Below are 26,703 nucleotides of genomic sequence, written 5' to 3'. Positions count from 1 at the left end.
GTGAAACGGCAGCCTGTCCTTAGAGGAGGGTGGTCCATGGCACTTTGGGGCCCCGGGCCCACACCGAGCTGCTATTGAAACCACATTGATTCCAACCCCAACAGTGCAAGAAAGTATAAAGAGAAAATACGGATGCTATTTTTCACTGCTAAATATGAAGGGGGATTTGTATACTGAGTAAATCATCTTTCACCCAAAGTCTTTCTTGCTTGTGGCTGCTACCCAAATTCCACCCTGCCCAGCAACCATAACTCACAAGACCTTTCTCACCTCTCAACCCAAGATGGGAAGCAGAGAGGCTTGGCAGGACCCCTTCCATTAGACCTCCACGTGTACTACCTTCCGGGTCAGACCTCAAGCCTCCCAAGGACAGCATATGCACCTGTTCGTTCAATGACACCCAGCCTAGAGTGCTCCAGTGTGTGTACTCTGCACAACAAGGACTGGGAAAGCAGCCGGTGAAACTTTTCTAAAAACGCTTAGAAGGACTTTCAAAAGGTTGACTGCCTTTAAGGAAGGTCTAACATGTAGGAATGCTTCCGGAAGATGGAGGAGGTGAGTGCACACATATATGTGTGTATGTGTGTTTATATATGTGGAACCATTAAACTTTCCCATCTGGGATTCCCCGGGTACCCTTCTCAACCACTGAGGACTCACAAGAAAATAGACCAAGCCATGGATTTTGAGGTTTACCATTATGAATCTTATTTCTGTAGGGGAGAAGCTAAGAATACCCATACAAGGCTTAAGAGTTCCTTCTGGGAAGCTTCTTTATTGCTCAGATGTGGACTTTCTCTGTCACTGAGCTCAATTCTGCAAGGAAATTTATTGCCCTTCATCTTAAGTGGTACATGACACTGAGGGATGGAAGAAGCCTCCTTGACAATGCCGGGCAAGACTCCTGGGGAGGAGTTTGGCCCTTGTACCTTGGGATTGTGGACAATGCCTTCTTGACCAAAAAGGGGAAAAGAAGTGTAATAAAATAAGGCATCTGTGGTCAAGTGAGATCAGATGGAGTCAGGAGGCTATTCTGGAAGCTATTCTATGCAAGCTTCAGTTGTACAGTGCTAATTGCTAAACCCCAATTAACATCACTCCTGTTGACTCTCAAGAACACCTAGGGCTTGAACTGAGACTCTATAAAGACTTCATGCCCTAGTTTGCCTTCCTGGAACATTTAATTCCTGAAGAGTGCCTTGGTTAGATAAATCCTGAAACCTAGAGCCTGGCCTCTCCAAGATTATCAATTACACCCCCCTTTCCTTTAGTATCAACACCCCATCTTAACCTGTACAAGTCAGAACAGGCTTTGCCCAAAGATTCCTATAGACTGGGAGAAGGATTAAAGGAGAAGAGGAGGTATAACAGGGAAAATGGGATATAACAAACGAGTTTGGCTGATGAATCACTACATTAATACTCCTTCTAGATGTCAGATTTTGGAGCAGCTAGAAGGAAAAGTCTGAAATGGTGAAATAGTAGCCCATGACAAACTCTGGGACCTGTTATGCAACTACTTATTGAAGTGTGCTTTGAAAATAATTGCTTTTCTCTCTCTTTGCTTTGTATATGTTATTTTTTACAATAATAATAAAAAAAATCCTGGCAAAAAAATTCAACCAAAGGAGAAAAACATGCATTCTTTCTAGATAGGAGTCACAGATCATTTAGTTTCATCTTAAAATTCTCCTCTGTAGATTATATTCAAAAAGCAAGGCCTAGTTGGGCCAAGATGGCAGCTTAGCAAAGTGGGCGATTTAGTTCGTCCTTCAGAACAGCTACTAAACAACCAGAAACAGTACAGAACAGCTCCTGGGGTCATGTCAGTGACCGGACACACAGCGTACCCCAGTCTGGACCAGCTGGACTGGTGGTGAGCCCCCCCCCCAACCCCCAGAACCGTGAGTTCCCCAAGCTGTGGCGGCTGGCACCCCTCCCCCACATGCTACTTCCCAGAGGGGAAAAAAAAGAGACTTTACCAGCAGCAGGGGCTGAGCCCACCCAAATGCCAATTGTGGAATTAATTCACAAATTCTGACTATTAAAAATAGGCCCCCAGCTCAGGTGAACCTGGTCAAAGCAGAGGTCGCTCATTTTTGTCCCGACGCCAAGGGGGCAGGGCTGACAGAAAAAGAAAAAAAAGAAGGAAACAGGTTTTTGTGGTTGTATTTCTACAAAGGCTTGCCTGCCTTTGGATATAGAGGCAGGGCTTCGCAGCCTGCAACTGCCCTAGGCATAGGCAGAAACAAGCTTGTTTGAGGGCTTGTCTGAAGCCTGTACCATCCCCAGGGGAGGGGTGAAGCCCAACTCAGGTGGAATCCCTTCATCAAGGAATTCAGACACCAGGGCTTGGCAACTTGAAGCCATTAAAACCAGCCTACAACCTCTCCTCTGTCTCCACCACGCCCCCAGCAGGGAGAGTCTGCCAAAGTTAAAGGTACCGCATCACCTTATGCTGGTGGGACCTGCAGGCAGACAAGCACCACATACTGGTCAGGATAAGAAAAACAGAGTCCAGAGACTTCATAGGAAAGTCTTTCAAACTGCTGGGTCTCACTTTCAGGGAAAACCAACACAGGTGACTCTTTCCTCCTGATAGGAAGCCAGTTTGGTCTGGGGAAATCTGGCTGGGGTCTATAATACCTACGTAGACCTTCCTAAGAGGGGGAGGGGGGTACTATATAAGCAGGGCAAGAAACAAGAAAACAAGAACTGAAAAATTCTCCTCTGTTAAACAAAACCTAAGCTAGAGGTCCAGATAAAGCTGAGCTGAATGTCAAAGAACAGATAGACAACAAATTCATCCAGCAAGAAAACCCTAGGTAAAAGAAGTAAAAGCAATCTCCAGAATAAACTAATTAAGATAATTAAGTGCCTAGACGCCAGCAAAAAAAATAACAAATCACACTAGGAAAATTGAAGATATGGCCCAGTCAAAGGAACAAACTAACAATTCAAGTGAGATACAGGAGTTGAAACAATTAATTCAGAATGTACGAACAGACATGGAAAATCTCATCAAAAACCAAATCAATGAATTGAGGGAGGATATAAAGAAGGCAAGGTACAAACAAAAAGAAATCAAAAGTCTGAAAAAACAAATCACAGAACTTATGGGAATGAAAGGGACAGTAGAAGAGATTAAAAAAACAATGGAAACCTACAATGATAGATTTTGAGAGGCAGAAGATAGGATTAGTGAACTGAAGACAACATCTGAAATCTGACAAGAAAAAGAAAATATAGGAAAAAACTGGAAAAATATAAGCAGGGACTCAGGGAATTGAATGACAATATGAAGCAAACAAATATACGTGTTGTGGGTTTCCCAGAGGGAGAAGAGAAGGGAAAAGGTGAAGAAAAACTAATGGAGGAAATTGTCACTGAAAATTTCCCAACTCTTATGAAAGACTTAAAATGACAGATCCAAGAAGTGCAGTGTACCCCAATGAGAACAGATCCAAACAGATGTTCTCCAAGACACTTACTAATCAGAATGTCAGAGATCAGAGAGAAAGAGAGACTCTTGAAAGCAGCAAGAGAAAAGCAATCCATAACATACAAGGAAGCCCAATAAGACTATGTGTAGATTTCTCAGGAGAAACCATGGAGGCAAGAAGACAGTGGGATAATATATTTAAATTAGTAAAAGAGAAAAGCTGCCAACCAAGAATTCTATATCCAGCAAAACTGTCCTTCAAAAATGAGGGAGAAATTAAAACATTTTCAGACAAAAAATCACTGAGAGTATTTGTGAACAAGAGACCAGCTCTGTAAGAAATACTAAGGGAGCACTAGAGACAGACACGAAAAGACAGAAGAGAGAGGTGTGGAGAAGAGTGTAGAAAGGAAGACTATGAGTAAAGGTAAAAAAAAGGAAAATCAGATATGACATCTAAAATCCAAAAGGCAAAATGGTAGAAGAACGTACTACCTGTACAGTAATAACATTAAATGTTAATGGCTTAAACTCCCCAATCAAAAGACACAGACTGGCAGAATAGATTAAAAAACAGGATCCATCTATATGCTGTCTACAGGAAAACACATCTTAGACCCAAGGATAAACATAGGTTGAAAGTGAAAGGTTGGGAAAAGATATTTCATGCAAATAACAGTCAGAAAAAGAGCAGGAGTAGCTATACTAATATCCAACAAATTAGACTTCAAATGTAAAACAATTAAAAGAGACAAAGAAGGATACTATGTATTAATAAAAGGAACAATTCAACAAGAAGGCATAACAATCAGATATTTATGCACCAAACCAGAATGCTCCAAAATACATGCAGCAAACACTGAAAACAGTAAAAAAAGAAATAGACACATCTACCATAATAGTTGGAGACTTCAATTCACCACTCTCATCAATGGACAGAACATCTAGACAGAGGATCAATAAAGAAACAGAGAATTTGAATAATACAATAAATGAGCTAGACTTAGAAATTTATAGAACATTACACCCAACAACCGCCAGGATACACCTTTTTCTCAAGTGCTCTTGGATCATTCTCAAGGATAGACCATATGCTGGTTCACAAAGCAAGTCTCAATACATTTAAAAAGACTGAAATCATTCAAAACACTTCCTCAGATCATAAAGGAATAAAGCTGGAGATCAATAATAGGCAGAGTGCCAGAAAATTCACAAATACGTGGAGGTTCAATAACACACTCTTAAACAACCAGGGGGTCAAGGAAGAAATTCAAAGAGAAACCAATAAATATCTCGAGGCAAACGAACATGAAAACACAACATATCAAAACTTATGGGACGTAGCAAAGGCAGTGCTAAGAGGGACATTTATTGCCGTAAATGCCTATATCAAAAAAGAAGAAAGGGCAAAAATCAAGGAATTAACTGTCCACTTGGAAGAAGTAGAGTAAGAACAGCAAATTAACCTCAAAACAAGCAAAAGGAAATAAATAATGAAGATTAGAGCAGAAATAAATGAAATTGAGAACATGAAAACAATTGAGAAAATGAAAATCAATAATACTGATGGACCCTTAACAAGACTGACAAAAAGAAGAGAGAGGATGCAAATAAATAAGATGAGAAATGGAAGAGAGGCATAATGACTGAGCTCACAGAAATAAAGGAAGTAATGACAGGTGTATTAGTTAGATTCAGTTGTCAGCTTGGCCAGGTGAGCATACCTAGTCTTGTTGCTGCGGACATAAGCCAATGGTACGTGAATCTCATCTGTTGCTAATTACATCTGCAGTCAGCTAGGAGGCGTGTCTGCTGCAATGAGTGTCGTTTGACTTAATTGGCTGGTGCTTAAATGGGAGATTGCAACGTAGCACAGCTAAGCAGCTCGGCATTCCTCATCTCAGCACTTGCAGCTCAGCCCAGGCCTTTGGAGATGCAGAAAGAAGTCACCCCGGGGAAAGTTGTTGGAACCCAGGGGCCTGGAGAGCAGACCAGCAGAAACCATCCTGTGTCTTCCACGTAAGAAAGAACTTCAGTGGAAAGTTAGCTGCCTTTCCTCTGAAGAACCAACAAAATAAATCCCCTTTGATTAAAAGCCAATCCATCTCTGGTGTGTTGCATTCCGGCAGCTAGTAAACTAGAACAACAGGATACTATGAACAACTTTATGCTAATAAATACAACAATGTAGATGAAATGGACAACTTCCTAGAAAGGCTTGAAAACCAACTTTGACTCGAGAAGAAACAGACGACCTCAACAAACCAATCACAAGTAAAGAAATTGAATCAGTCATTAAGTCATTAAGAAGCTCCCCAAACAGAAAAGTCCAGGACCAGGTGGCTTCTCATGTGAATTCTACCAAACATTCCAGAAAGAATTACTACCAATCCTGCTCAAATGCTTCAAAAAAAATTGAAGAGGAGGGAAAGCTACCTAACTCATTCTACGAAGCCAACATCACCCTCATACCAAAGCCAGACAAAGATATTATTAGAAAAAAACTACAGACCAAGCTTTCTAATGAATATAGATGCAAAAATGCTCAACAAAATTCTAGCAAATTGAATCCAGCAACACATTAAAAGAATTATACATCATGACCAAGTAGGATTCATCCCAGGTATGCAAGGATGGTTCAACAAAAGAAAATCAATTAATGTAATACACTGTATCAACAAATCAAAGCAGAAAAACCACATGATCATCTCGAATGATGCAGAAAAGGCATTTGACAAAATTCAACATCCTTTCCTCTGGAAAACACTTCAAAAGATAGGAATAGAAGGGAATTTCCTTAAAATGATAAAGGGAATATATGAAAAACCCACAGCTAATATCATTCTCAATGAGGTAAAACTGAAAACTTACCCCTAAGATCAGGAAGAAGACAAGGATGTCCATTATCACCACTTTTATTCAACACTGTGTTGGAAGTTCTAGCCAGAGTAATTAGACAAGAAAAAGAAATACAAGGCATCAAAATTGGAAAGGAAGAAGTAAAACTCTCACTGTTTGCAGATGATAAGGATACTATATGTCGAAAACCCCGAAAAATCCACAGCAAAACTACTAGAGCTAATAAATGAGTACAGCAAAGTGGCAGGTCACAAGATCAGCACTCAAAAATCTGTAATGTTTCTATACACTAGTAATGAACAATCTGAGGGGGAAATCAAGAAATGAATTCCATTTATAATTGCAACCAAAAGAATAAAATATTTAGGAATAAATTTAACTAAAGAAACAAAAGATCTATACAAAGAAAGCTATGAGAAGTTGTTAAAAAGTGAGGGCATGGGTAGATAATGCAAAACACCAAAAGTAGATCAGAAAGATGGCATGGACTTCTACTGAGTGTTTAAAATCGGCGAGGTGGGAAAGAATCAGCCATCTCCTCTGAGAGAGCTAACATACATGCACTGTCCTTGGCAGCATCCCACCAGGAAGGGCTATTTGGATGGACAGTTTTTATTTTTGTCTGAGAGGAAGAGGGATCTAGTTCTTTTAAGGAATATCTTTGTTTTAAGACAGGAGGGAGGAAATCTGAATAAGGCTTTATACCCAGAGACTTTAAGCACCGTCATTTGGAAAGGGCAGCTCAGAGACTCACATGACAGAAAAGGCATGTGAGGGTCAGCACTTGCAGCTGCTGAGCACACAGTTCAGGACAGAAGGAAGTGCCTGTCTCTAAACAAAAGGAAGGCCCGAAGCAGGCGTTACCTTTCCAGCTACAACAGCTACAGCTTTTGGGAGCTGGGAAATGTTCTGGGTGTGGCCTCACCCGGGGGAGGAACAGTCATGGGGGGCAGGTAATCTTAAAATGTTTCAATAAAAACAGGTGTTGCAGCGCGTCAGTAGAGAGGGTGCTCAAGCCAACCCGCATTTGTCATTCTCTGCTTTTGTGGGCTGGGATATCTGCCACATGTGAGACCCCAGCTTCTCGATGATTGTAACTTCCTGACTCAACTCCAGGAGAGCTGACACGCAGGTGAGGCCACCGGAAGGCTGGCCTTTGTCTGCCAACACTCTCAGCAAGAAAACCTTGTGGTGCTCAGGTAATACTTCTTGAATAAATGAATGTTAAGAAACACAGGGAGTAAGACCCAATCCCACAAAGCCCCAGATTTGGTATTTCAAACAACAAAATCTCTTTGAGGAAAAGCGAGGGTCTCCGGCAGAAACAGTCAAAGCCAACAAGAAACCAGTCTGGCACCAGGCTGCACCCACGCTCTACTGAGCCCCCAGAAAGCTGCTCTGAGCAGTCCCTCACGTGTCCTGACAGACCCCAAAGTCATGCTCACTTAGCAGCTTCTTGCCCTAACAAAGATGGGGTTGCTAAAGCATGGGAGGAAATTTATTGTCTGGTATGGCTTACTTGTTTTGCATTTGTTTTTTTTTTTAAAGAAACCTTGTTTCTTAAAAGGTTAAAATATGGTAAATACTGCTAGAACTTGTTAAATGATGAGGTAAGACCCTGACATGGAAGTACCTTCCAAATCCAGCATTTTCCTTATCACCTGAGAATGCCAACGTGCTTTGAGCTTGGGGGGATACAATATGGTAGGAAACTCAGCAGGCCGGGAGGGTGGGTGGGGGGTGGGTCTGTCTTTGTACGTTCTATGAAGAAAGGTCTGAGCACCTCACAAAGGAAATATTAAAGGACCTGGTTGGGAGGTAAGTTTTATTACATGTTCAAACCTATGCAGTAAAAAATGTTTTTACCCTTCATTAAACAGGAAACACAGTAACCCCCCACCCCATATCTCTCAACAAGTCTTAGGGTTCCACAGATCATTTTTCTTTTTAATATTTTTATTGAGAAATCTTCACACACATACAGTCCACCCATAGTATACAATCAATGGCTCCCAATATCATCATATAGTTGTTTACCCATCTCCATGATCATTTTTAGAACATTTACATCACTCCAGAAAAAGATATGAAAAGAAAAAACTCATACATCCCATACCCCTTACACTCCCTCTCAGTGTCCACTAGTATTTCAATCTACCCAATTTTTTTACCCTTTATCCTCCCTATTATTTATTTTTTATCCTTATTTTTTACTCATCTGTCCATACCATGGATAAAAGGAGCATCAGGCACAAAGTTTTTACAATCATACATTCACACTGTAAAAGCTTATACAATCATCTTCAAGAACACAAGGCTACTGGAACACAGCTCAATAGTTTCAGGTACTTCCCTCTGGCCACTCTAATACACCATAAATTAAAAAAGGATATCTATATAATGCATAAGAATAATCTCCAGGATAACCTCTCAACTCTGTCTGAAATCTCTTAGTCATTGAATCTTTATTTGGTCTCATTTCTCCCTTCTCCCTTCTCCCTTTTGGTCAAGAAGGCTTTCTCAATCCCAAGATGCTGGGTCCTGGCTCATCCCCGGGAGTCATGTCCCATGCAGAGGGAAGGGAAGTGAGTTCACCTGCTGAGTTGGCTTAGGAGAAGGAGGCCACATCTGTGCAACAAAAGAGGTTATCTGGGGGTGACTCTTAGGCTTAATTTTAAGTAGGCTTAGCTTCTCCTTTGTAGGAATACATTTCATAGGGGCAAAACCCAAGATCAAGGGCTCAGCCTATTGAACTGGTTGTCCTACTACTTGCAGGAATATCTGGAAATTCCCTGATGGGGAAGTTAAATATTTCCTCCTTTCTCCCTAGTTCCCCAAGGGGACTCTGCAAGTACTTTTTTATTCTTTCAACAGACATGTTTCAAAAGATTTCTACTCCTTAAACCAAAGGCTCAAACAAATTCTGTAGCCATCCTTGGTTATTTAATGAATTAAAAAATCTTAAGCATACATTTCTCCCTTCTTTTGTATGTTTTTAATATTCAATATTTCAAGCTTACCCTTTCCCAAATTGCTGATTTGAGGTTCTACCATGTATCAGTAAATGGATAACAGAAATACAAAATGAGAAGAGACCAACATGATGTGAAGTGCCTGAGCTCAATGATGGAAAAGAGGAGGACCTGGTCTCAAAGGTAGCCTGCAGGGCCCCAGTCACCAAGGGGAGGAGCAGTGCAGCATCCTGCTGACCTGGCTGATAGTGGTCAACAGGACACGATGTCTTTTGAAGACAACCATCTGTACACTCTTCAAACCACTATGCATTTCAGGAGAAGTTGGTAAGGAAGTGAAAAGAAGGCCAAAGTAATGGGGGCCAGATTAGTAAATCCTCCTTCATTTCAGACACAGGACACAAACTGTACTGGTCAACTGGTCAGAAGAGACCATCTAGTCCCTGCACGCTGCGACAACAAGGCCACAGGTTTTGGTCTCCTCCAGAACGGAACCACCACTCCTCGCCGCAGTGGATGGGGTAGGGCAGCAGCACCAGCCCACTAACTCCTCTTTTCCCTTGGCAGGAGATAATCTCATACATCTAATTCTGTCTTTTTAACCTGTACCTAAATTAAACAAAATAGCAGCTTCAGTATCCTTTTGGCTGCTGGTTGGCATATGCAAGATATGTAAAAGCAGTTGTTAGGAACAACCTGAGATGAAGTTACCTGCCAGCCCTTGTCCGCCGTCCGGTAGTACGGGTAATTTTTAGTGATGTGTGTATAAATTCCATTTAGGGTGAGCTGTTTATCAGGAGCCATCGTAATTGCTTGTACTATTAATTGTGCATAGGAATAAGGTGGCTTTGAGTCATCCTGTATTTAAATAAAAAAAAAAAAGAACTCTGAACAGTAAATTATCACAATTATTTACTAAATTTACTAAACTTCAGTATCCTTGCGTTTTTGTTTTTGTTTTGCATGGACAGGTACCAGGAATTGAACCTGAGTCTCAGGCATGGTAGGCGAGAATTCTGCCATTGAGCTACGGTCACACCAGTATCCTGGTGTTTTTAAGTCTTGCTATGATAAAGTTTGAATTTCTTATTCTACAAGTAATGTAATTTGATTGGAGAGGATGTGGAAAATGTGGAGGAAAACAAATGGAAAAGCGAAGAGTAGTATAAAGGAATTAAAAATCACAAAAAGAGAAGATCCAAATGCGCATTAAAAAAAAAAAGGGGGTGGAAAGCTGCTCGACCTCCTGAGCCAAGCCATGCACATCACGCATGACGAGACACGACCACACCAGCGCAGCAGTGAAGACAAGGCTGGCAAGGAGCACACGCATGCATGTGCTGGGCCACCTCTGCCTGGCAGCCCCATTGGGCTGACCATGGTGGGATCTCTGTGGGCCTAAGGGAAACACTGCATGCAGGGATGGCCATTGGAGCGGCCCAAGCACTGTCAGTGAGGAGGAGGAGCACAAACGGTGGCTCTCCATGTAACCTAACACCCCACAGATGGGGCATGAGGGGCTTTGGGCAGGGCAGCCTTGTGCGGGGCAGGCAGCTTCCCTGGTTCCAGCCCAATGGGGCAGGCAGGGGCTTTCCATCATGCAGACAATTCAGATGCCACATGCATCTTCCCAAGGGCATGTGTTGGCAAGAGGAACCACCCAGGATGTGAGCCCTTGGGACGTATACATAGCAGCAAAGATGAACTGCTAGCATAGCATATTCAGGTTATAATAGCAAAGTATAACCTTGAGCGGAAAAACTAAATCACAAAAGAACATGTACTAGTTGATACAATATTTATATGAAGTTCAAAAATGAACAATTATATACATTGTTTGGGATAAATATGTATGCAGTGAAAGAATGCAGGCAGGCCCAGGGAGGCAGGCCAAGAGGGGACAGGCAGCACCTTGCATCCTAGTGCCCAGAAGACTGACCCCTTTTAGAAGGGCAATAAGGCCAGGCCAGGCATTGCCACACACTGTCCCCAGTTCTTCTCGCGACAGAAGAAGAGCCAGGCAGAGGACCTGCTCAAGACCCAGGACTGAACAGCAGCTGATCTGGAACCTGCTGCTTTACATTGTTCAGCGGCTTCCTGGCAATCTTTTCCTGTGCATTTCTAAAACCACATTTCTTGAAAAAGTATGACAGCAAAGCACATAATACATTCATATTAGTTGAACAAAAGTTCTAGAGACTGAGCATAAGTCTGACTAATACCAGGTCAGGAAAAAGAATACAGCCAGCAGCCCTGGAGCTCCTGGAAGTCCTTTCAGCCCACAGCCTCCATCTCACAAGATGCAACTACCACTTCTGACTTTTTAGAGTGGTCACAATTATGCTGTGACTATTAAAAGATTTACCACCTAAGAAAGAATGCAGCTTGAAAGAACACAACTTGGTTTCTTCTGCGTTTAAACCCGACCGAAATGGAATCATGTGGAACGTACGTCTGTGCCTGGCAACCTTTGCTTAACATCCTGAGAACTCCCTCTTGCTACTAAGTGCAGATGGCACATATCTGTGGCTTACTCATTCTCACAGCTGTACAAGCCATCTTAAAAATGCACAACTGAAGAAATACTGTGCGTTTTATTCTTTTTCCATTTAGCATTCTATCAAGAACATTTTCAGATTACTGTTTTGCATAATATCCCTTTACCAGCATACTTATCTTAATCATTCTTTTCTTATGGGGCATTTAGGTTGCCTTCAATTTTCTGCTTTATATAATGTTTGAGATTTATGTCCTTTTCCTTAGGACAAACTGTTGGAAGGCGAATTACAGAGTCAAGGAATAAAAGCGCTTGGGTCTTTTATACAAGTCTTTTGTATAAAAAATTACTGTCCATAAAGGTGACCAGTGTAACCCCCCAATAATGCGTGTGTATGGGTACGTGTGCATATGCACACACATGTAGGCTTCAGGACAGTCTGACTGAACTCCAGGACTGTTACATAAAACATGGCTGCATGTGTGCTTTGTGAGAACAGATGTGCTTTCTGCCCCAGCCCTATGTCCTCTCAGACCGCTGCTGAGCAAGTGAACCATCGAAAAACACCTGTTAAGTCCCTCATCCTCTCAGGTGTCTGACTGAGAAACAGCAGGGTATGGCTACTGTTCAAGCCTATAAAACATTTACCTTTGGGCTGTCTCCTCCTGAAGTTTCCTTTTCATTTTCTGGCTGTGAGTTGTCAGCCATTAAACTGAGGTCAGTTGGTATTACACGGCCCATTTTGTACCCCGAAGACCCTGCTCCACGGGGGCTGGATGGGCAGGAGTTTGCAGCACTGCGGAAGACAAGTTGTACCTATTATTCTACTACAGAACAAACATCATGTTGTGTTTCAATAAGTGGCTCTGATTTCAGAGAAAGAAAAATATTAAAATAAAAAACTAAGAGAATATTAGGATTTCCTATGAAAATTGGGCCCATCAAGTATCTGTGAAATCTGAGATGTGGAACAGCGTATTCTCTCTCACATGTATTATCTCACATGACTGTAAAATAAACTCTGTTTATTTTTTTTTTATTATTTTTATTCCAGGGAAGTAGTGGGGCACTCGGTTCACCAGTGAGGAAAGTGAAACTTACGGTGGTTCCACAGCTCAGGAGGTCAGAGGAACCCCGAAGCAGACTCACACCCAGCTTGCAAAGGAGCCAATGGCTAAGATGGGAGATGTGGGGCTCTGGCCATGCTGTAAAGAACAGAATGAGTCTAGCTAGAGAAGGGAGGGCAGCCAGACACAGGACTCAGCAAGCTGAAAGGGATGCTGTTAATTCCACCCTGAGGGACTTGGGCTGAGACTCAGGGCAGCCCAGTGATGTGCTGTGACGGCACAAACACTGGAGAGCCATGGCCCCTTGCTTCCAGGAGGACCTGGTTAGAGACCAGAAACAATGCACCTGATTTTAAACATGCACATTTGTTTCTTAAAAGAACTATTCACAGGGTAGAATTGGGTACTGGTAATGTTCTGATTCTTATCTTAGTGCTGATTACATGGGCAAGTTCATTTGTGACAACTGAACGAGTTGCATATTTAACTTTTGCTCCCTTTGCTATGCAGTATTATACTTCAATAAAAAGAAAAAGAATGAATTACTGGAATGATATCATAATAAGACTGGTAAAATAACAAAAACCTGGTAGAATAGGATGTATAGTTAGATCTCATTTGAGCTTGGGAAAAAAGACAATTTGTCTTTTACAAATGTACAAATGTGCAGAAAAATTCTAGAAAACACCCAGGAACTTAACAGTAGTTATCTCTGAGAAACTGCTCCAGAAAGGGGTAGAGGAGGGTAAAAGAGGGCAGGGAGGAAGGGGAAAGGGGAGAGGCAGGAGAGGCAATGGGCTGTGGGCCTCACGAGGCTGGGCCACTTCTCAGGCTGCCCTGAGTGAGACATGCACTCCTCACACACCCTAGCTTAGGACCAGTGGCAGGTGGCTCTCAGGGCAGAAGAGAGGACAGCGGCAAGAACAGCAGCACTGCTGAACTCGTGGCGTTACAATTTACAGTCTGAGAACAGCTGCCTTTGTCAAAATCTAGGATGGAGGAAAGTACAGACTTGGGGAAAAGACGAGGAGCCAGACTTGGCTAGACGATGGATTTAAGGAAATAAGAGCTGGCCTGCTCCAGCTGTAAGTCACCCCCTTTATGCTCTCATACGCCACCTGACTGCAGATGGTAGCAACAGGTCTGTGTATCTGTCTGTGGGGGGTGGGGGGGGTGGAGAGGGCAAGGAAAACACTGCATGAAGAGGGTGAGAAGCTGGCCAAGAGCTGATCCAAACCTAGGGTGTCCAAGTACCTAGCTCAGTAAAGATGCCACTCCCCCCCAATCCCTGGAGCACCCACGGAACATGGGCCCTCTACTGCTCCAGATGTGCTGCACTCCTGCTTCCAGCTGTCATTTAACTCCAGTAAGTGCATGGGGGGGGGGGGGGGGCGTGTCCCCTGTCATTACCCTCTGGGAGTTTAGTTCAATGATGACACCAGCTAGCTAAATCTTGGGCACAAACTCACTGACCCTCCCCTGTCAGTCACACCCACTATGTAGTGCATTTAGTCATGTACAAACACAACCAGAGAGGAAAAAGAGAGGAACCGGCTTTCTTGGCCATGGAAGGGCCAAGACTAAGGTAGTGTGTTCATATACAGAGAGGAATCAGCTTGAGGCCAAGCACAGCTGCACTTCTGATGATACCAACTTCCGTTCCTCACTCCACGTCTCTCCCCATACCCCCTCCAGGCTCCAATCACTAACGTTTCAGGCCCGGGGACAGTGCACTGACAGAGGGCAGCCTGGTGATGCTGATGAGCTGCAATTCTTGCTTCAAGCTTGAGCCCATCTCTTTTGGGGTCTCATGAGGAACACAGATTTGTCATTTTAATGTGGTCCAGCTTATCAATCAAAACTCAAGGTTACAGAATTTACATGAAATTTTAGCAAACTAAGAAAATTCAAAATTCAAATTAAAACCTATCTCAGACTGTAGACCAACATCACAAATCTTCTGATCCAGAAATGTATACTCCATTAGATTTGGGATTTGTGTTTTATAGTCCAGGAAATTGAGAGCAGAATCTTTAGAAACTAAATAGTATTTTACACAGTCCTAAACAGCTTGCTCTCCATATAAATCGGCCCCAGGAGTGGAGTCCTGGTCACCGAGGCAGGATGCCTGTGACCGATAGGGGGCGGCCCCCAAGGGCAGGCCCACAGCCCCACACCTAGAAGAACTGTCCCCAGCTGCGTGAATGCTGACGCACCTGATGGTCCCCGTAGGGGACGGCAGGGGGCTGATCAGGTGGGCCATGGTGTCTGGAATGTGGATGGTCAGGGGTGAGACCTGGGGCTGCAGGGGCTGCACCGGGGCCTCAGGCGCCTCCTGCCCCTCCCGCCTCTCACTGGACAGCGCGGTGAACGTGATCTTGATGTTTGTGCTGGGAAACCTGAAAGTGCACCTGTAAATAAAAAGAGGTGTCAGTGCATAGTTTCCTACTGGGCAGAAACAGCAGATGGGAGACAGAAGGCTAGACCCCCCAGCAGGGTGCAGGGCCTCCAAGGGCAGGGTGCAGGGCCTCCAAGGGCAGGGTGCAGGGCCTCCAAGGGGCAGGGTGCAGGGCCTCCAAGGGGCAGGGTGCAGGGCCTCCAAGGGGCCTGCAGAAACCAGGCGCACACTCCCAGGCCACTGCTTCAGAGTAAGCACAGCAGGTCAGGTAGTTCATGATTTTAAAACTCTAGTAAGTAAAACCACTATTCAGATCAGGAAAATTAAGGGTATAACAGACTAAAAAAAAACACAGTTAAAATATACTTAATATGCTATTCCTTTAAAAATAAATGACAAGTACGTTTTAGGTCTCACAGCAGACTTAAAACAAGGACTCAACGCCACCCAGGACACAGTCATCCTTTCAAAACAAATACACAAATATACTGAGTCTTAAGCCATCTACAATTTAGTAGGGGTTTTCTTATTTAGGAAAGAAAAATCATTCTTTTTCTTTTAAAACATCCTGTCACCTTTTCCCCTAAGCAAATAAGAGCCAGAGGTCATGGCGGGATGGGGTGGAGGCGGTTACACAGAACACTCTGGTTCATCTCTGATGGCACTTCCTTGATACAACTCAAGTCTATTTAAAGAAATAAAAAGGCAGTGAATGCGAGTTACCTATAAAGAACAAAATCTTAGAACAGTCCGTATTCTCTTAAAAAGTCTGGTCTTGTTTGACCCATAAGCAATGCCTTGCTCAGATTCACACAAATGAGCCATCCAGGGGCAACAGCCAGGCCCAGGCCCCCCACTTCCAGCAGCATCTACAAGCGAGGGGCACAGATGGTGGGCTTGATGCTCCCGCAGGGCAGAAAAGGTCACTGTAGTGGCAATTTTGATGCCCCCTGCCTGGCTTCCTCCTGCCCACCTTAGCTTCCTAAGGGCTCTCACACCCAAAGCCCCAAAGTCTCAGTGCAGACCCCAAAGCTTGGTGCTAGCCCCTTGGGGAGCTCAGTGTAGCAGTTTCCTAAGAAGTGACACACTGCACTGAGGCATAGCCATCAGTACTCACTCACATCCAGAAACCTGTATGCAAATGTTCACAGCAGGTTTATTCACAATAGCTCCAAACCCCAAACCCAAACCCAGATTCTTCCTCTGGGGATAGCCGAACCCCCTGCGGAACACCTACACCTCAGGTCACTCCTGAACAACAGGCAGGACCCCAGTGAATGACACACGGTGGCCTGGGAAGGTCTCCAGTGAAACAGCCAACCCCAAGAGGTCACGCACCACGTGGTTCTGCTTATACCACGTTCTCGAGAGCTGTGCAGAGCCAACAAGGGGGAGCCAGGGGTCAAGTATGGGGTGGTACCATTCTGCAACGTGACCCCAACAACTGTTCTAGAAACCTGCACGCGTGATAAGATGCCAGAGAAGGGCTCACAGAGACACACCAAAGGAGCCCAGCCTCGGCCAGGCCCCAGGGACACCAGGGCAGGGATGGCAGGTAGCAGTGGAGGCCAGAGACATGCACAGGATGGCCCTTCAGAGAATGACCCCCAGACACATCTGCCCTGATCTGCAGAGCAGTCTGACCCTGGACTCTAGTGCTCTTACCTGCAGAAATCAGGTAGGACACCAAGGCACATGCCCAGCCCACCGGCCTCGTCGTGAACATGGCACTGTCCCCGGGCAAGCTCAGCACAACGAGATGGCCTTGGCAGGAGCCAGTGGCTGCCAGGGCCATGTCCAGACCTCATCTCTGAACTCAGCCTGTCAGCACCCCCTGGCCCCAGTGGGGGATAAAAGAGGAAGAAGGAATGGAGCTGACTCTGAAGGCAGAATTCATACAAAGTAAAACTTGTCATGCAGGTGAAAAACCAGGCCAAGTAAAAGTCAAGGACAGGATTAACAGTGAACCTAGAATTAAGATGATCTGTAATTTATTTATTATTATTATCTGTAACTCTTGTTACAATACCCTTTAACCAAATAAAAGCAATTTGGAACCAAACGTGTGTATCGAATTTGAAGTGAAGCAAACCAGATGCACTTCAATCACCGCTGAAGTAGGACACTGAATCTCTCCCAGAACTTGGCAGACACTGGAATCACTAAACAGAACACACTTTAAACTTGGTATCAATAGTCTGGTAAAAATCCATCGTCAAAAGCTCCCTGCCTCAGGCTGCCCGCTGGGCAGCTGACTCTGGCCACTCACCTCTAACCGTGTTTCTCAGGGTATACGGGGGAGGGACCAGGGCCCAGCCCGGGTTTGGAAGAGCCCGGTGTCCCTGCATCCTGGCATGGGTGGTCAGCCCCACCCAGCCCTCTGTTGGATTTGCAGAAAGCCCATCCCTGGGCCAGATGCAGGTGGACGGGCAATGCTCATACCTGTCAGTCCTCAAACCACATCTCTGAGGAGAGGGAGTACTCCAGAAGCAACACAGGTCTGCGGCCCTCCTCTGACTGCTCCCCTAGCCAGACTCCAGAGGCTGGCCCCCTCTCCCTCCAGGTGCATACATCTCCCCAAGGCTTGGTTCAACTTCTCACAAAAACACAACCTCAGCCACCCTGTGATTCCCCAGCTCACGCTTCGCTTTCAAAGTCTGCTTCCAGAGCGCTGTTTCCTGCATGGAACCACTGGCCATGCTGAGGAGGACTCCCGGAGTTTCTTGAGTCAAGGCAGCACTGCCACCGAGCTGTCCCAGGCTCCAAGGAATGGCGGCCCAGACCTACCCCCGGCCTGAGAGTGCATCCTTTCTTCCCACCCAGCCATCACCGGCGAGAGGTGAGGTGGCTCTGTTTCCTCTAAGAGGGATCCTCCTAAATTGATTAGCTATGGAGGAGTGCTCCAGTGACCCTGGCTACAATCCATTCCTTAACCTGGACTCTGGCTCCTGGGTGATTCCTCTTCAAAGAAGTCACTGAGCCAGGACTGTGTGCCCTAAGCCCTTTAGTATACACAGTAAACATCAACAGGCAGCTTCTAAAAATAAAAGACACCTACAGGAATGGGCAGCGTGACAGACTCCTGCCACTGCCTCCTGAGCTGGCCAGGGCTGCCTCTACCTGGCTGTGATAGCAAGGGCACTGCTTTAGCATCACCATCCACTCCTCCTGTAAACTACACTCAGACAAAATTTAAAAAGACTGTTTCCAAGTTGTCTGTGCAGTTTAATCTGTGTCTTTGTTCTTCTTTAAGGTACATGAATGACTGTTGCTTGACTTTTGTAAACTAGATATATTAAAAAAAAAAATAGTGGAATAATTTTTGATCATTTAGCTCAGAAAAGGAGCCAGTAAGCATTATGATCTGCAAAGGTGAAGACACAAACAGATGGGACCCATAGGTGATGTGTTAGTTAGATTCAGTTGTCAACTTGGCCAGGTGAGCATACCTAGTTCTGTTGCTGCTGACATAAGCCAATGGTATGTGAACCTCATCTGTTGCTAATTACATCTGCAGTGGGCTAGGAGGCGTGTCTGCTGCAATGTTTGACTTAATTGGCTGGTGCTTAAATGGGAGATTGCAAGGTAGCACTGCTAAGCAGCTCCGCATTCCTCATCTCAGCACTAGCAGCTCAGCTCAGGCCCTTGGAGATGCAGAGAGAAGTCACCCCGGGGAAAGTTGTTGGAACCCAGGGGCCTGGAGAGAAGACCAGCAGAGACCATCTTGTGCCTTTCACGTAAGAAAAGAACCTCAGTGGAAAGTTAGCTGCCTTTCCTCTGAAGAACCAACAAAATAAATCCCCTTTTATTAAAAGCCAATTCGTCTCTGGTGTGTTGCATTCCGGCAGCTAGCAAACTAGAACAGGTGACAAGCGCCGTCTGGGTCCTGGGGGCTTGGAGGCTGGGGGTGGGCCCTCTTCTCGGGTGCTGTCCACAACACTAGGGTGGTCTAGACTGCCTTCCTGGCATATTACTGCATTCTTCCACTGCCTACTCTGGCAGTTTTCAAAGCCTCAGCCAACCTCTTCCCTGAGCCTGCAGCTCCTCCCTACAAGGTCAATGGTAAGATTTTTAAGTACTTGAAAAATACTGTACTGATTCGGAGAAATCAGCACACACTGCGCATGCTTTACACTTCATATCATCACAATTCCTAACATGCATCAACTTAAAAAATACCTTATTTGAGCTCAGTTTAAGAACACAAATCTGTTTATAATAGCCTGAGAAATAAGATAAATAACAGAGGAAAGAGACAAGAAAACCACAAGATGAAAAACCAAATACCCAAAGTGCGAATCCCTACATAAAAAAAGGATTAGAAACTCAAGGGACAGGAATATCTGATAGTGGCAACAATGTAACAGCTGAAGTTTTCTAACTGCAAAGAGCCCTGATTAAAGCCTTCTGTACTTACACAAACATTAACACTTTTAACAGAGATTCAGAGTTAAGAATACCCTTCTCCCAGTCTCTTTTTCTACCTTCCTTCTGTCCTCTGACAAGGAGATTGGCTGAAAACCAAGGGCATGGTCCAAGGCTGTGAGTAACAGATTCATGGGAAAGCTCTATTGACTCCAAAATCCTGCTCTTAGCAAATATTTCAACATTAACTAATACCATAAACCAGAGAAATAAACTACATTTAAATAATTCTTTAACTTAAATTGAGTGATGCCTCTTTATGCAAAGTTCAACCAACTAACCAATTTAGCCAAACTAGTCTCTACAGCCAGTTTCCAAAAAAAGTACTTAAAAGGCTGCCCTCTCCTCTCTTTAAGCCAACTCAGCAGGTGAACTCATTGACCACCCCACCACGTGAGCCATGACTCCCAGGGGTGTAAATCTCCCTGGCAACTGGGACCTGACTCCTGGGATGAGCGGGGACCTGGTATCAAAGGACTGAGAAAGCCTTCTGGACCAAAAAGGGGAAGAGAGAACTATGAGACAAAATAAAGTGTCAGTGGCTGAGAGATTTCAAACAGAGTTGAGAGGTTATCCAGGAGGTTATTTTAAGCATTATATAAACATCCCGTTTTAGTTTATGGTGTATTGGAGTGGCCAGAGGGAAACACATGAAGTTGCTGGTTCTTGAATACAATTGTATAACTATATAGCTTTACAATGTGACTCTGTGATTGTGAAAACCTTGTCCCTGATTCTCCCTCTATGCAAGGTATGAACAGATCAGTAAAAAAAACAATGACAAAAAATAAATAAATCATGGGGGGGTGGATAACGGTAAGAAAAAGTAGGTAGATTACGATGCTGGTGGTTAATGAGAGAGAAGGGTAAGGGATATGGGATGTATGGGCTTTTTTTTTTTTATTTCTTTTCTGGAATGTGATGCAACTGTTCTAAGAGTGGTTGTGATGATGAACACAAAACTGTGTGAAGATACTGTGAGCCTACTTTGGATGGACTGTTCGCTATGTGATGAGATCTCAATAAAAACATAATAATAAAAAAAAAGCTGCTCACTAAACATACTCCATTCCCTAACCCCACCTAGCCCCCAAGTGTGAGCAGAGGCAGAGCAAATGCCCCCTTTCCAGGAGAGGCTGTGCCAGTTTGAATCTGTTATGTACCCCAGAATAGCCAAATCCTTTAATCCAATTCAAAATTGCTGGATGGGATCTTTTTTATTGTTTCCATGGAGATGTGACCCACCCAATTATGGGTGGTAACTTTAGATTAGATGGTTTCCATAGAGATGTGTCTCCACCCATTCAAGGAGAGGTTGCTTACTAGAGCCGTTTTAGACGGAACCATTTTGGAAAAAACTTTAGAGCCACCAGAACTGACAGAGCCAACAGATTGGAGAGAGCCCCGGGAAGTCACTGAAGAAGCCTGGAGAGAAAGCCAGCAGACATCACCACGTGCCTTTCTAGTTGAGAGAGAAACCCTGAATGTCATCGGTCTTCTTCAGGCAAGGTATCTTACCCTGGATGCCTTAGTTTTGCCTTAATTTGGACATTTTCACAGTCTTAGAACTGTAAACTTGAAACTTAGTAAATTTTCCTTTAAAAGTCATTCCATTTCTGTTACATTGCATTCCAGCAACTTTTATAAACCAAAACAGGCCTTGACCCCAGGAGTGACTCTGAGTCCTTTAAAGACTCTGAATTCCTCTAAAGACTTCCAAGGATGACTTTGCTCTTTAAGAGCCTGTTACACATTCCATGGTTCAAAGGAGCTTCTTCTCTATACCTCCTCATGGACTTGGCTCTCATGAACTGCAGTCCGGTCATCATGTCCCTCAATCCACAAAAGGGGATATAGAATCAGGTGTCAAAGAACATCCCTAGGTCACCCCAAGCAGCCACCACACCTGTGCTTACGTGATGATGGCACGGCCAGAAACCAGAGGACAGAAGCCACTTGCAGGCGAGTCAGGAAGAAGTCAGCTCTTGTTCTTTCCTGGCCAGCAGCACATGGCAGGGTACACAGCTCCTTCAACAGGGAGCAAGACCACCACCTGGGGTTGCCAGACCTGTGCCCTGGTAGCACTGCTCTGAAAGGTGGGCAGAACAGAGCTGCCTCCAGTGGGGACACTTTCCTGGGTGGCAGTGCAGGACAGGTCGGCTCCCACCAGGACCCTGACGTGACACACGTAATGCAGAAACATAGTCCTGAGTTGGAAAACACTCCCCATGAGAAGACTCCACTTCTGCCCTGTCAAAAGCATAAGTATGAATGCAAATAAGACACGTCAGTGACTCTGAAGCCCACTCACTATTAACCAGCTCTTTGCAATTCATTATTTTATACAATTCAGTGACCTAGACAAAACCTACCTAGTTGGGTGTAGACATGTGGAAAAAAGAGTAACTCGGCAGTGGTGCCAGAGAGAAACCCACCAAGCCACTGGTATCCTCTCTATGGCTGTTCTACTTTGCTAGCTGCTGGAATGCAAGACACAGAAACAGAACGAATGGCTTTAAAAAGGGGGAATTTAATAAGTTGCTAGTTTACAGAGTTCTAAGGCTGAGAAAATATCCCAATTAAAGCAAGTCTATAGAAAGGTCCAATCAAAGGCATCCACAGAAAGATACTTGGTTCAAGAAGCCCGATGACATTCAGGGTTTCTCTCTCATGTAAGAAGGCACATGGCGGACACAGTCAGGGCTTCTCTCTCAGCTGGAAGGGGACATGGCCAATACGGCATCATCTGCTAGCTTCCTCTCCTGGCTTCCGGTTTCATGAAGCTCCCCAGGAGGCGTTTTCTTTTTTCATCTCCAAAGATCGCTGGCTGAAGATCTCTGCTACTCATGGCTAAATCACTCTGCTCTGCTCTCTCTGAATCTCCTCTTCTCCAAAATGTTTCCTCTTTTACAGGACTCTAGAAACTAATCAAGACCCACCCTAAATGGGTGGAGACACACCTTCACCTAATCCAATTTAACAACCACTCTTGAGTAAACCATATCTCCAGGGAGATAATCTAATTAGTTTCAAATATACAATGCTAAATAGGGATTAGAAGAAACAGCTGCCTTTCCAAAATGGGATTAGGATTAAAACATCCCTTTTCTAGGGTACATACATCATTTCAAACCAGCACACTGGCCATAGCATGGAAAGCCACCATGGCCCCCCAACAGGGCAGGAGGAGCACACAGCATTACCCTGGGTCCCACCAAAACCAGCCTGCCAGGCTGTAAGCAAAAGGAGACACAAGACAAATCCACACCGAGGGGGACCCACACAGAGTAACTGGATACACCTTGAGAGAGAGGGACTGGGGAACCCTTACAGCTAAAAGGTGTAGTGCGTGTCACCACCCTCTGGCTGTGGGGGGAGCGGGAAACCACCCTGGCATCTGCACTGGGCAGTGGACCTGGCTCTAGTGCAGCAGGAAAACAAATGGTTTGAGTGCCCGTGCCGTGCCTATGTACAAGACACATGGAAACATTTAGAGGGAAAACAGCAACATCCATGTACCTTATTTTTAAATGTCTGAGGAAAAAGAGAGAGGATAAAGCAAGTGGTAAGAAAAGTTAGCATTTAACTCTGTACTATGTTTTACAATGTTTTTATAAGTCAGAAGTAATTTCAAAAGAAAAAGAAATAATCTGAAAACTTTCAAAATGTTCTCTGCAAAGCATGATGACCTAGGACAGTGCTGCTCAGCATGGTCGTGGCCTGGGGTCGGAGAGGGGGGGAACCGTGTCACTATCAATAACAAAGTGAGTACAGAAATGGAGAGTTTGGAAATCACTCCACTTTTCTAGTAATTCATTTCATTTTATAAAATAATTGGTCCCGAACCACCAGGAAACTAAAATTAGCATCTCCTCTGCCTCAGGCTGAAAGGCCCCGCTCTAGGACACATCCTCCTTGATCATCTCCCTTCCCGGTGGACTGCAAAAGGGTTTTCAGCAGTCTGCGACAGGGTTCAATCCTGTCAAAATGAAATGACCCACTCCGTTCAAGAAGGCAGAGGGAGACACTGCAGGGATGGAGCAGGGGACCACAGAGAAAAGGAAAAGACCACGTTCCTGCATTTTGACAAGGAGCCCTACATCTTTCTTTTGCACTGGCCCCATTGCCTCAGACACTAAATGAGGAACCAGTTCTCATGCTCAGATGACTGAGCCACAATACCAGAAATGTGGCAGAGTCCATGCCAGGAGACTGGTATTTAGCCTTCCAGCAGGAGAGGCACCAAGCAGCTTCAAGAGCAGTTGGCTTCCACAGGAACCACCTGCAGGCTTGTCGGCCAGGTATACTTGTTTTCCCAGACCCCAGGCATGTAGGTCAAACACCTGTGTTCTAATACACAGTTCTGCTCTTCTGTAGGCCATTTCCCCCACCTCCAACAGCTGGAGGTGTACTGAAATTCTGTTAATGGACACACTAGGAAGCGCTACCTTTTCTGCCCTTCTGGGGAAAGCCAGCTCACAAGAGCACTGCAAGTGAGTCCCATCTACTCAGAGCTGGAGTGAGGGTGACACTCTGATGACGTGTGAGGCTAAACTGTGACATTCTGGGCCTCAGTGAGTGGCTTTCTAAAATACAGTACAAAATTTTAAAATGTTTTGCATGAGGAAGAACAAAGGAATGTCAATAATGCAGGGTATTGAAAAGATGGTAATTCATATTTTAAAACTTTAAATTATGTGTGAGACCAAAGCAAAAAATATTTATTTAGTACAAAATTTAAATTTCTACTAGTACATTTCCTAATTTAACTTATGTGGACACCTTAATTGAACACCATAAGTACATGGAACCTTGAGTAGGGCATAAGATTTTGTAGGTTTGTTCAGAGTGATGCCTTGATAAATCCCAGAAGGATTTGAACAGTGAATAAAAAAGTACTTGCAAAGTCCCCTTGGGGGAATGGTGAGAAAGGGGGAAAATTCAACTTACCCAAGTGGAGAATTCTTGATAGAATCACAAGCAGTGGGAACAACCAAAGCAACAGGCTGAACCCCCAATCTTGGGGTTTGTTCATACAAACTTAACCCCGCAAAGAATAGGCTAAGTCTACTTAAAATTAGGCCTAAGAGTCACCCCCAATAGGACCTCTTTTGTTGCTCAGATGTGGCCTCTCTCAGCCAACATGACAAGCAAACTGCCCTCTCCTTCTTTATGTGGGACATGACTCCCAGGGGTGTGGACCTTCCTGGCAACGTGGGACGGAGATCCTGGAATGAGCCCCAAGGGTTGAGAACACCTTCTCAACCAGAAGGCAGAAGAGGGAAATGAGACAAAATAAAGTGTCAATGGCTGAGAGATTCCAGAGTTGAGAGGTTATCCTGGAGGTTATTCTTACGCATTAAATAGATATCACTTTTCAGCTAAGGTGTAACAGAGAGGCTGGAGGGAACTGCCTGAAAATGTAGAGCTTTGTTCCAGTAGCCATGTTTCTTGAAGATGATTGCATAACGATATAGCTTTTGCAATGTGACTGTGTAACTGTGAAAACCTTTTGTCTGTTGCTTCTTTTATCTACCTTATGGACAGACGAGTAAAACATATGGATTAAAATTAAATAAATAATAGGGAGAACAAATGTTAAAATAAGTTAGATTGAAATGCTAGTGATCAATGAAAGGGAGGGGTAAGGGGTATGGTATGTGTGAATTTTTTTCTGTTTTCTTTTTATTTCTTTTTCTGAATTAATGCAAATGTTCTAAGAAATGATTATGATGATGAATATACAACTATGTGATAAAAAAGAATGTTCATATTGTATGCTGACTGGTTTTATTAATAAAAATTTTTAAAAGATACAGTACAAATCTTAATCTAATTTCCTGTGTGATTTTCGAGAACTCAAGAAGCACTCTAGACTAATGAAAACTTCCACTCTAGGCCTGTGAGAAGTAATCCCATCAATCTTCTCTTGACCAGATTACAAACCACCCACATGGCCCAGTTCAGACGGCCGGTCCAGGCTTCTAGCAGCCTCACCCCTGGTAGTAGCCAGCAGCAGACACTCCCGGTTGGGTCTACTCTTTCCCCTACCCACCTTGAGGATAGTTACATGACACCAAATCAGGCTCTCCACCAGGCTCAACCACTGGCCTCTAAGGGAAGGTGTGGAGCAGCCAGAGCTCCCTCATCCCTCCATTCTGGGGGAATTTCAGGGAAGATGGCAGAGTAGGGTAGGCTGAATTGACCCCTGCTCTGTACAAGACAGGGGATGGGAAAAAATGACCAGGACTGCAGTCCTGGGAGATAAGTGATAGAAGAGGGTCTTCAACACTTCATAGGGAAGAGAGAGGTGTGGGAACAGGATAGGGACAGCAAGGTGGTGGGCTCAGGAGCAGACATGGAGGTACAGATGTGAGGGCACTGACCGTCCCTCCTCCTGTCTGCCCCAGCTGCTCTCTGGAGAGGTCTCCCCGGGCGGCTCCATTCATGGGGACCCCAGAAGCATACCTAGCCATCCACAGTGAAAAGCTGTGCCCCTTGCACCAGGAGCAGTCACCCAGCCAAGGGCAGTGAAGAGCCCTTTCATCAGAGGTGGCAAACAGCAGATCTGGGCACCAGACACTGCAATCGGCTGATCCCCTGGGTGCTGGTAGATTCCCCTGTCCCCCACTGAACAGACCATCTTTCCAGAGGCTGCAGGTGGGGAGTCACAGAGCTGAGGGAGGTGGAGCCTTGGAACACAGCCTGCTGAGGAGAAGTGGTAAGTGCAAGCAGGCAGGTGGACTCCCTCTGCCCGGGTTCTTTATCCCCGTTATTTCTAATTTTTAATATAGTTTTTCTGTATATTTTTTATTATTAGCATTATTACTATGTTTTGATTTTCATTTATATATTTTTCATATATTTGCATTTTTTATTTATTTTAAATTTTTTTCTCCCTTCCGTGGGCACCAGTTTGAGTTCATTCCCAGTATATTTTTGGTGTCATCTTCTGACTTCAGGGCCTACTATTGCTGAGGTGTGTGCATGTCTTTCATTATAATTTATTTTTATTATTACTTTTTTGGGTGCATGGGCTGGGA

The 26,703-nt window shown here is 44.4% G+C and overlaps 1 protein-coding gene across 1 annotated transcript in view; it reads right to left on the bottom strand.

Moving 5' to 3' along the window:
- Window positions 1-26,703, bottom strand: part of FOXK2 (forkhead box K2) — an 81,966-nt gene that overhangs the window by 24,096 nt on the left and 31,167 nt on the right. Inside the window, exons 2-4 of the mRNA XM_077166303.1 lie at window positions 15,054-15,248; window positions 12,419-12,566; window positions 9,985-10,131 (exon numbers count right to left, since the gene is read on the bottom strand). Coding sequence (XP_077022418.1) covers window positions 9,985-10,131; window positions 12,419-12,566; window positions 15,054-15,248 — 490 coding nt within the window. The remainder of the gene's footprint in view (window positions 1-9,984; window positions 10,132-12,418; window positions 12,567-15,053; window positions 15,249-26,703) is intronic.

Source organism: Tamandua tetradactyla, chromosome 6 (assembly GCF_023851605.1).
Source record: "Tamandua tetradactyla isolate mTamTet1 chromosome 6, mTamTet1.pri, whole genome shotgun sequence".
NCBI classification, from domain to species: domain Eukaryota; kingdom Metazoa; phylum Chordata; class Mammalia; order Pilosa; family Myrmecophagidae; genus Tamandua; species Tamandua tetradactyla.
This window is presented reverse-complemented; position numbering and strand designations above follow the sequence as displayed.